General features: G+C 37.7%; 2 protein-coding genes across 3 annotated transcripts; one reads left to right on the top strand and one right to left on the bottom strand.

Moving 5' to 3' along the window:
• Positions 1-505: 505 nt before the first annotated feature.
• LOC9325557 lies at positions 506-5,604 on the top strand. Of its 2 annotated transcripts, none has more exons than XM_021011891.1 (14): positions 506-909; positions 1,366-1,524; positions 1,617-1,733; positions 1,818-1,902; positions 2,221-2,329; positions 2,423-2,490; positions 2,626-2,751; positions 2,825-3,822; positions 3,920-4,120; positions 4,230-4,290; positions 4,499-4,612; positions 4,750-4,863; positions 4,949-5,038; positions 5,158-5,604. In XM_021011891.1, exons 1-14 carry the CDS (start codon positions 818-820, stop codon positions 5,182-5,184), a joined length of 2,361 nt encoding a protein of 786 aa, XP_020867550.1. In that variant the 5' UTR covers positions 506-817; the 3' UTR covers positions 5,185-5,604. The 2 variants fall into 2 exon arrangements, with proteins under 2 accessions (XP_020867550.1, XP_020867549.1); XM_021011890.1 differs by having other exon boundaries at positions 4,949-5,055.
• Positions 5,605-6,201: 597 nt separating this feature from the next.
• On the bottom strand, positions 6,202-8,531 carry LOC9328261 (tetratricopeptide repeat protein 4 homolog). The gene is made up of 8 exons (XM_021014938.1): positions 8,242-8,531; positions 7,954-8,166; positions 7,687-7,878; positions 7,401-7,601; positions 7,216-7,296; positions 6,763-6,886; positions 6,584-6,676; positions 6,202-6,477 (listed from the first exon to the last, which is right to left on the bottom strand). Exons 1-8 carry the CDS (start codon positions 8,344-8,346, stop codon positions 6,404-6,406), a joined length of 1,083 nt encoding a protein of 360 aa, XP_020870597.1. The 5' UTR covers positions 8,347-8,531; the 3' UTR covers positions 6,202-6,403.
• Between the last annotated feature and the right edge of the window lie 2,354 nt (positions 8,532-10,885).

Below are 10,885 nucleotides of genomic sequence, written 5' to 3'. Positions count from 1 at the left end.
CTTGGTTCATGTATTTAACTTGTTTTGGGTTAGGTAAATAACTGGTGTTTGAACAAATGAATGAAAGACCGAACCGGTTTAGGCATTGTACCAAACCTTGTTGTGTTAATGATTAGGATGCTTTGCTGTTCATTACAAAAGTTTGCTAACTGCTTGTAGTTTTTTCGTTTTTGGTCCCCGCGTGATGAACTTGTAAAGTGTGAAAAACAAATTAGACATAAGACTAATTCATTAATATACCCTTATTGATTCACTAAATTTAAGAATTTGCCAACATTTTATGAATTGCGATTCAATACCTCCTTCAAGTCCAGGATAAGATACTACGCAATTATTATATCAACTGATTTTCAGATACATCTCAGACATTATTTGTTCAATCGAGGAATTATCAGAAATTCCAAATTATATATTAGGATTACAATTAGGGTAACAGTGATCTCTAAATTTTATCAGGGTAGGAATACGAAAGAACAGAAAATATAAGGGTATAATTTAAATTGTAAAGATTGTGTTAGATAATGAAGAACAGGGCATTTCAATTAGAGAGAAAAAAAGGAGATCCTTTTTAATGTATCGCAGACCATCCTCAGCTATGTCCTCCTGTTTTTCCTTTTAGGTTTCTTCGTCGTTCTTCACCGTAAATAGTCCCTGACCCATCTAGAGGACGGAGCCGCCGGCGAGGAAATTCGGGGAGATTAGATCGGCGATTTGGCCTTGTTTTCAACGAAGATCGTCTTGTTAGGGTTTCGTCCTTGTTTTGGCCGCATCTATGGATTCTCTGTCAACTGTGGTATTGATATGAATTTCAGATTTTATGATGACGGAATCTATCTGGTTACACGATCAACCATCTCCTCGGTCGATGATACCGTCACCAAAACCAGTGGCTAATGTCCATCGCCAGAGGTCAGGACTAGCTTATTGACTTGAGTTTGAATTATGAATTTTAGTAGTAGAACCTTTTGTTGCCTTTGAATTATAGAAACTTGGAACTACTTTGTTCATGTTTAGGAGAGATCTAGCGTTAGATCAAGTAATAAGAAGGCTTGTTTAGGAGATCGTTAAAATTCCGGATGCTTGTTTCTGAATCTTGTTTTACGATGGCTATACAAGTACTTTTGAAGTGATAGATCTCATGTACTATGGAGTTTTGGAACCCTCATCATGTTCACAAGGAAAATTATGCGGCTTTTGGTGAATCTGGTCTGGTTTCAGCAGTTAAGACAGCAGTATGGCTTGGAAGTGAATCTTGAATTCTTACTTGCAGCCTAAAATTTCATGGTTTTCGGGTGCCCTTACTAATTCTGTCAGCTGCTGATCTGGCTGGATCGCTCATAATATGGTTTGAGTATGATTATTCAGGTGTAGGAGCGTCTTCAAGTTACTGGTCCAGAGGGAAATTTCACCAAAAACAAAGTTTGTGCCAAGAAAACGGTGGGGTGAAAGCCGATGGGATGCTGATTCGTCGTGTGGAACCACTAGCGAACCAGTGAGCGAGCAGGGACATAATCTTATTTCTTGGTACCTTGCTTTCATCGCTTCTTCGTTCCTCTATTATGTGATCCCTGCCTCCTTTCGGGCATCTGAATGTAGACTTCATTCCTTATATGTAGGGTTGAGGCAGAGTCATTGCAGTATTTATCTGCTAAATACTGTCCTCTTGTACCTCCTCCAAGGTCAACTATAGCAGCAGCTTTTAGCTCTGATGGAAGAACTCTTGCCTCTACACAGTAAGTATTATGAGTTGTATTTGTTGTAATTTAATATTTTCCGTTCGCTAATGAGATTTGTTTTTTGTATTTTTTATCTTGTAGTGGTGACCACACTGTAAAAATTATTGATTGTGAGACAGGAAAATGCTTAAAAATTTTGACTGGCCATCGGAGGACACCCTGGGTGGTGAGTTAGAGACTGCTATCCCTTTTCTCTTAACTTCATTAAGTCTATGATTAAACATGGTTATTAGGTAGCACTTAACTTGATCACAACTGTTTCACAACTACTTAATCTTATCTCATTGAAATGATTACTGGTGGTTATCTTTGTCATTGGTTTTGTAGGTTGGATAATTAGTGTCAGTTTTGTAATATTTTTGTTTAGGTGTAGCATGTTAGTCAATACTTGCAATGAATTAACCTGATTTTGGTTTACTTGATTAGATAATTTGCTCTGCGTTATACCCACTACTTTATTATCTAATGTTATTGTTCTCTACAGGTCAGATTCCACCCGCGCCACTCAGAAATAGTTGCTAGTGGAAGTTTAGATCATGAGGTGCGCTTATGGAATGCAAAAACTGCGGAGTGTATTAGAACTCATGATTTCTGTAAGTGCCAGGCATTATATTCTTTTTTCTTTTTCTTTCTTCTACTTTTTCATCTAATTAACTCCCGTCCCTCTTCCTCTTCTCACTAAACAGATCGACCGATTGCTTCCATTGCTTTCCACGCTGATGGTGAATTACTTGCTGTTGCATCTGGTCATAAGGTATCTTATTCCCTTTTGAATCTCTCATGAAACGCTAGCTAGTTGCAGGTGGCTTATCCTTTCACTTTCAGAATAAAGTATCTGATATAAAGGTCCCTTAAAGTTTTGACTAATGCCTTTTTTTTTCTTTTGAAGTTGCACATTTGGCATTATAATAAGATAGGGGAGGACTCGTCACCAGCAATTGTGTTGAAGACAAGGCGTTCCCTGAGAGCTGTACACTTTCATCCACATGGGGTTCCTCTTCTCTTGACTGCTGAGGTGAGCTACAGATTGAGGATTGGGTTAATGTTCTGCCACTTTGTGGGCTTACTCTATTAACTATAAATGGCAGGTGACTGACATTGATTCATCAGATTCCGCAATGACAAGAGCAACATCTCCGGGTTATTTGCGATATCCGCCCCCTGCTATTTTCTTCACCAACACACAAAGTGGCAGTCGTACCAGTTTGGCAGCCGAACTGCCACTTGTGCCATTACCGTACTTGCTCTTGCCTTCATATTCTCCTGATGATCCAAGAATACAATATTCTAGTGGTACTACTGGTCCAAGGACTGCACAAACGAGGTTTCAGAGTAACCAAAGTTCTGTAGAACTAGGCAGCAGAACAATTTCACCTTCTCCTCTTCCCATGGCTACGTCTGCTGATCTTTCTGGTTCCTATCATGTCCCAGACAATTCTGCTGGTAATACATTTACTGCCCAAGCTGGAGCTAGAAATTCTACCACTGCAGTTGATGCCATGGATGTAGATGAAGCTCAACCTGCTGGAAGAAATAGAGTTCCCAGTCAAGTTTCAAATCAACCAGATTTACTCGAGTTTGGACAACTTCAGCAGTTATTTCACTTTAGAGACAGAGGTTCCTGGGAGTTACCTTTTCTACAAGGGTGGTTGATGGCTCAAAGCCAGGCTGGTGCTAATTCAGTGGCTCTTCCTACTGGTAGTAGTGGTCACGTCAACTCAACTCCTTATACGGGTTCTTCATCCACAGCCAGTCTAGAGGCCGGAGTAGCGTCATTAGAAATTCCTGGAGGTGTTAACTTATATGGGGTTTCTGCAAGAGGTGACTCCCGTGACCGAATTCTACAGTCCCGCTTCGTAGGATCTGGTTTAGCAGAAGGTCTTTCCTCTCGTAACACTCAACATGAAGGAGCTGATACTCAACCTGTGGTAAACAGAATCCCTTCTGAACTGGCTACTTCAATTGCTGCCGCAGAGTTGCCTTGCACCGTCAAACTGAGAGTGTGGTCACATGACATCAAAGACCCATGTGCAATACTGAAGTCTGACAAATGTCGATTAACAATACATCATGCTGTTCTTTGCAGGTAAATTTTCTCCTTGTACTACACTTAGATGATCGTGATGCTATATAACATTTCTCCTTTTGATGGAGATACATGATGTGTGTGTTTATCTTTGCAGTGAGATGGGAGCCCATTTTTCTCCATGTGGGAAATATTTAGCAGCCTGTGTTGCATGTGTTATTCCTCATACTGAAACAGATCCAGGTTTGCAGACACTGGTCCAACAAGATTCAGGGCTTGCAACTTCCCCTACTCGACATCCTGTCACAGCACATCAAGTCATGTATGAACTTCGTGTGTATTCTCTCGAAAAGGAATCGTAAGTGCTACTTCCAATTGTTTTTATTGTCTTAATTATTATCTTCTTCAAAATTTTACACAGCACAGAACAGAAAACTTAAGAGAAAGTGTCTTATGTATGTCTACAGATTTGGTTCGGTACTTGTGTCCCGGGCAATTAGGGCTGCACACTGCTTGACCTCTATCCAGGTTAGCCACGTTTAGGGAATTGTTGGTTTGAATATATGTGTTAGACATAAGTCTCCGTTGCAACTTTTTTCTAGACATAACATTGTTCAAGATTGTTTAAGTACTTCATAACTGCAAAGTTCCTTGACATTTTCACCCCTAATAGTAATAAAGTTGTTCACATGTAATACTGTGATGAAATATTTTCTGATTAAAACTTTCCGTGCAGTTCTCACCAACCTCCGAGCACATTCTGCTTGCATATGGTCGGCGTCATGGTTCTCTTTTGAAGAGCATTGTGAGTGATGGAGAAACAACATCACATTTTTTCACAGTGTTGGAGGTAACGTCTATGCTCCAGTAGTTATGAATCTCTAGGCCACCAGAAAAAAGTTAACGTTTATATCATTAACTATATATATACACTTGAAATATCATACAAGAGTTAGACTGTTTTTTTTTCCCTTTCTATTGCATCAGATTTACAGAGTTTCAGATATGGAACTGGTGAGAGTACTCCCAAGCTCAGAGGATGAAGTTAATGTTGCTTGCTTTCATCCTTCTCCTGGGGGAGGTCTTGTCTATGGAACAAAGGTATATAATCTTAAATCATAAGGTGAAATTCTTCTTGGCGCTAAAATTTTGACTTGTATTGATATTTGCTCAATATTTATCTCAGGAGGGAAAACTAAGGATCTTCCGGTACAACACAGCTGCTGCGTCCAACCTCACTGCGCCAAATAGCTCTCCTGATGAGAACCTGGCCGAGGTAGAATTATTGACAAGGTTGACCTTGATACAATAAAAAAAATGAATGACGGAGAACAAATTTTTTGAACTAACAAATGATAATTTCGATTTCCATCCTTGGAAAAATATGAACCACAGGTGCAGACCTATGCGTTAGAATGCTAGACAGGGAAGAATTCGGGTGTCAACCGTTCTATATACACTCTCATAGACAGATCGTGCATTGCGGGCTTATTTTTCTTCCTCTGTTTCTTTTCGGGTGATTCCTCTCATTCTGCTTGCTTGCGGTGCTTTTAGTTGTCCTGAACCGAAACCTGAGAAGCTTTTACCATTCACAAGCTGGTGGTATCTTTTTCTTTTTCTTATATACTGTGGAGGACCACAGGTTGGGATGGCCTCTCTTCAATTTGCGACCCTTCTTTTCTTTATTAAAAAAAGAAAAAAAAAACGAAGCAGGTTTCTGAGTCTGTTGTTTAAAAAGACTGCAGAAAAATGTTTAAAAAAAAAAAAGTTTTTGTTTGTTGTAGCTTTGTATCTAAGATTGTAACCACGTTTTTTCCTCTGTAAGATCTTTTTTCCACTCTATTTTTTCTTTTGTTACCTAGAAAACGATTCTCATCAAGACGTGGCAGAGTCTAAGTCTCTTCGTTAAGATGGGGAACAGGTTTGGGTCCTGATGGCCTGGCAAAGAAACCGGATCCGAAACTCGGACCGATACCCGGACCGAAAAAACCGGTTCGGGACGGGTACGGGTAAGAGGAAATAATTTTATTGGGTACAGTTTTTGTAAACCCGTGGGTATCGGATCGGTTCGGATATTATCCGTTACACAAACAGGGTACCCGGAAAAGGGGCACCTGTGGGAACATCTCTACTGACAAACCAAATACCTGAACATATAATTAAATATCCAAAATATTAATTATATATGATTTAATTATCTAGAATTACAATTAAAATTATTTGTTATGTTTGTCAAAATATAACAAAATGTATTTAAATATAACTAAATTTATTAAAGGTTTTTTGGGTACCTAATATTTTACGTAGAAAACCGACATTTTACATATAAAATATCCGAACCGAACGGATACCCATATTTTTCGGGTCTAATTTTTTTTACCCAAACCAACCCGAACTCAATGATACCCGAACTGGACCGAATGTTTAGAAATACCCGAATGGATCGTAAATTCATTACTCATTTAACCCAAACCCGAACGGGGTTTACCCGAACCCGAATGGGTTACCCATATGCCCAACGGTAACATTTTCTGAAACTGTTATTATCTTATAATCGGTTGTTTCTTAAAAACAGATACAATAGCTTATGCCAATTAACAAAGTTATCTATCAGTAAGCATTCTCTTTAGAACTAAATTCTTTAATTTGGTGGACTCCATTTTCCAGCGATAAAGTCCTTGTAGAATTTAGACCTCTTTGATAAGATGTAGAAGACTGTAACCAACGAAAACCCAAAAAACAAGGAGAGACATCAATAGATGCAAACGAAGTCGGTAGCAACTGGTAGAAAAATGATACAAATGTGATAATACAAACAAACCTGGAATCTCAGGGATGACAAACTTAGGTTCTTTCAACACGTCATGCAATGTTCTTCTCTCGTTCACTTTAACCATACCCGAAGAACCTTTCACTTTTGCCCAAATTCAAGGGATGTATGTTATATAGAAAGATTGGCAATGCAAAGTGCATATAATATCACAAGTTGAGTATTCTTACTGTAGGAGGGTGTTTTGGTTACACTTGTGTCCTCTTCACCGGTAGTTTCAGCTTGAGAACCTTTTGTACTTTCTAGAAGATACTGGAGAACTCTACTCCTAGGCAATGGAGTTCCTGAACTCGCCTATAGAAGAGAAAAATCCCTGATGTTACTACAAGTGCTTCATATAACAACACACTTTAGTGTAAAGAGTTTGTCACTTTGCAACGGAGATGTTTAATTAAATCATCAATACAAAAAAAAAAACAGACTCTCTTGGAAATCGCAGTTTTTAAAACAGAAGCATATGTAAGAATCTGAGATGTGGACATTTAAACAGAGAATGGCTAAGCTGAAACATTTTGACTGCAAATACAATTGTTATATAGCGGCGCAGGAAATGAGGAAAACCTAAAACAAGAGTAGAGTTTGTTTTAGAGGAATGATATATGGGTGGAGGAGGAACTGATTACCTCGTAGTAAAGCTCGATAACATCCCGCGAGTATTCGTTGTTTTTATCCCATGGCAGCGGCGGGCTGTCCTCTGAAAACATGTTTAGAGCGCTAAGGAAGGACATAAAATGTATCGAACAGAGGTTATCGAAATGAGATGCAAGAATAAGAAAAGAGATTGAAATGGAAACTGGAAAAAGGATATCATATCAAGATGAGTTGCAAACATGTCTGTTTCACAAAAGTCCTCGACAAAGTCACTTGTCATGGCCTCAGCGTAAAGAAGCAGGACAGGCCAATGAAGAATGTTGTTTTTATCTAACATTGGCTTCTTCAGACCTGTGAGTTCTCGGTACATTGCTTTGCCAATCTTCACTCCTCTGTTCTCGATCGCAGAGAGACAAGCCTGCAGCAAAACCATGGGAAACCGAATCAGATAAAGTTTATATGGCTTGTGATGTATTAAAGTTTGTTCTTCAAGTAAATCAAACCTTGGCTTCAACCACAGCCCTTGAGACTTGAGCCTCATGTTGTTCTTTCTCTTGCTTCTTTGAATTCACCAGTTTTAAAAGCTTCTTCATGTCCTCATTACTTGGATCATTCTCGATTCCCTTTTCGCAATAAGACTTTGCTTCGTTCAGCAAATCCAATGACATTGATGCCTTAGCAGCTCGATACACCGCCTTTTGAAGCATTGGAAACCCGTCAGATAAAACAACCAACAACGAAATCAAAGAGAAATGTTTTTGGTGGTTTACCTTAACGTTATGAGGACATAACCTCATTGATTCCTCAGCATCCGTGAGGGCACGCCGATAGTTGCCTAAGAGTAGATTAACATGGGATCGATTCGAGAACAAAATTGAGGTCTCTGAGTCACTTAGAACTCCCTGATTAATGGCTTTCGTGTAACAATCAATCGCCTCGGAGTAATGCTTTTTCCCTTTCCTTACACAGTCATTGCCCTGTTCCTGTGTTTAAACAGCAAAATCGAATACTACAACAAAATCAAACTACAATTTGGAGAGAAGAGAGGGAGAGAGTACTTTGAATTCGATGGCGGCGGATTCTTTGAGAGCAGAAATAGCTTCAAGATCAGCCTTTTCGTTCTCCGTGATCGGCGTCGCTCCAGCGTCCATCCATAGCGCCATTGATTCGCAGAAGAAAGATAGAAAGCAAAACACTCGAAGATTCGATTAACCTAGAAGACTGAAGCTGGGAAGCAGAAGAAGAAAAAGAAGCTTCTCGTTCTTTGGAGGGAGAGAGGAAGAGAGACCGGTTATTTCATATTGTTAACCGAATACCGGTTTAATTCTATCATCCCGGTTCGACCTCAATGGCCTTCGTGGGCCTAGATTGTGTATTAGATCATTATGGGCCCAAATAGTACCAAATTTTAGACAAATGAGTTTTATGCGCTTACAAAGGAATTTCTTTACGTCGAATAAAATCCATCCAGTGAGATCCCGTCTCCAATAAAGGTGTGAGCGGGGACAATGTAAAAGGTCGGTGACGAAGAAAACGACAAGTGATAGAACTTTCTAAGGTGGTGGGCCATTCAACCGGCCTAAACTTGGCCCGTACAGTAATGAAATCTGGAACAGCATTTACTATTACATTCACATTCACCAATCACTCTACCAAATAGCGAGATAGGAATTAAATTGTCTTGGATTGGTTTATTAAATCATCAATACACAATAATAGATTGATATATATAAGACTTGCAACGACTGAGTGTTTATAACTCGCGATTAGCTCTGTTAACATTCCAGGCAGTGTCAGAGTTTAAGCACAATACAAAGGCTTCTTAGGTCATATGTCACCACCTAAAAAAAAAGGGGAACATGTGAGAGAAAATGTGTTAGGTATATTACCCTATGATTAGTTTCTTTTGTTAGAGGACCACGTACCACTATCATTCTATCCACGTGACACAGGGTTTGAACTTAAAGAAGATCGCATGTTCCACTATCTTTTTGTTGTTGTTTATCCTCAATTGAGCAATTTGCGTACGTAAGCGACATTTGGTTCAATTCATATACAGTGTTCACGAATTGAGCAACATATATACTATTTTTTTCATCTAAAAAAAGCTAACTTTTTGAAATTTGTTTGTATGCATAAAGAAATAACAAACGAAAGATAATGGAAAGTGAGCTGGCATGGACTGAAAGTAGTACCCAAAAAGGTTTGAACAAAGCCAATACTATACCAAACAAACGCAAATGACAAAACTATTCAACATTAACAACTATATCTAAAAGTGTCATTATTTCTGTTTAAAAACTATAACACACTATCATGGCTTCTAGATTGTTACATCATCTTCTTATTGCTTACAAGTTAATAACATCCATTATATATAGTTGAAATTAATGTTTATTATTCGTGAAACCTTGTGAAAAAATCATTCTATATATTTGAAAAAAGTATATGCAGAAGAACGTATAATCCCCATTGCGAACTAGAAATGTGTTAACGTACCGTGTGTAACCAAAAGTAATACTCCCTCTGTTTTAATTTAGTTGTAGTTTTAGGATTTAAATTTTGTTTCATAATAGTTGTCGTTTTAGGTTTTCAATGCAAATATTTGGTGAAAATTACAGTTTTATCCCTACTGTTTTAATGTTTTGACCAATGAAATTTTTATAAAATATATTAATAAAGGATAAAACAAAAAATTTAATGCTTTTCTTAATTTGTGTGAAAAAACCTTAAACGACAATTAAAACGAAACGGAGGGAGTATATTAATAAAGGACATATTAACGTACACATTTTTTTTTGTACTGAGTCAGCAATAATTGACATTAAGCATATGTATTAGAAAAATGGTATGCCACGTAAGAGGCATTACCTTGCATGAATGGCATGTGTAGTAAGTCGTCATCCGCACATCGGATGTTGTCTAAACAAACAAAGTAACAAACAAACAAACATATATACTGGCAAGAAATTAAAAAAAAAAAAACATTTATTGTAAATCTTTGGTCTTATAGTTGCGTATTGTTTGCACCACAATATTAGTTTATATTCTAACTAAGGTCCACCATTTCATCTGAATAAGTCTCACACTCTCACTTGAGCAAAGAGTGAATGTTATCATATTATAGTATACGAAAAATTTGGTGGATATATATTTAAAAAAATGTGTGTTTCAACGTTTGAATTTATGATTAAAATTCGTATTGGTTTGGATCTTTGGACTACATATAAAAGCCATTTTCGTACGCTTACGTTATTCTTATTATTTTACTTCAAGTTGACACATTTGTCTCATTGTTTGGTGCAGAGATGTTAGATTGGTTTTCTTTCTTATATATATATATATATATTGAAACGATAACGTATATGTCTTCACCTTCTACAAATGAATAAAAAAAGCTGAATGTGTGTATACGTATGTACCGCACGGAATCCATATAAATTGATAAGCTAAGTCATCTTATATTTTGTAAAATACCGACACCTATATATATAGTTTGCTAATACTTCAGGTCAGGTGTAGCAAGAATATTCCATGGACCGTATAAGGTTCCTCTCCATTGTATCCCACAATTAATTAGACACAGCTTAGATTAGCAAAATGTTAGATCCACCCATTTCAGAAACAAAAATCTACTTTTTTTGTTTGAATTATGTTAGGCAATTTCCATATAAAAGAATATGAATAATATTCGAGCGAATA

This window comes from Arabidopsis lyrata, assembly GCF_000004255.2.
Source record: "Arabidopsis lyrata subsp. lyrata unplaced genomic scaffold ARALYscaffold_1, whole genome shotgun sequence".
Lineage (NCBI taxonomy): Eukaryota > Viridiplantae > Streptophyta > Magnoliopsida > Brassicales > Brassicaceae > Arabidopsis > Arabidopsis lyrata.
This window is presented reverse-complemented; position numbering and strand designations above follow the sequence as displayed.

Excerpts from the sequence above, each read along its gene's own strand:
- LOC9325557 (XM_021011890.1), top strand. The coding sequence starts at position 818 with ATGATGACGGAATCTATCTGGTTACACGATCAACCATCTCCTCGGTCG. Across the intron at positions 1,525-1,616 it reads GGACATAATCTTATTTCTTG|GGTTGAGGCAGAGTCATTGC; the intron begins GTACCTTGCTTT and ends CCTTATATGTAG. Across the intron at positions 4,864-4,948 it reads GTCTTGTCTATGGAACAAAG|GAGGGAAAACTAAGGATCTT; the intron begins GTATATAATCTT and ends TATTTATCTCAG.
- LOC9328261 (XM_021014938.1), bottom strand. The coding sequence starts at position 8,346 with ATGGCGCTATGGATGGACGCTGGAGCGACGCCGATCACGGAGAACGAA. Across the intron at positions 7,602-7,686 it reads GGGCTGTGGTTGAAGCCAAG|GCTTGTCTCTCTGCGATCGA; the intron begins GTTTGATTTACT and ends GTTTTGCTGCAG. Across the intron at positions 6,478-6,583 it reads TGTCATCCCTGAGATTCCAG|TCTTCTACATCTTATCAAAG; the intron begins GTTTGTTTGTAT and ends CGTTGGTTACAG.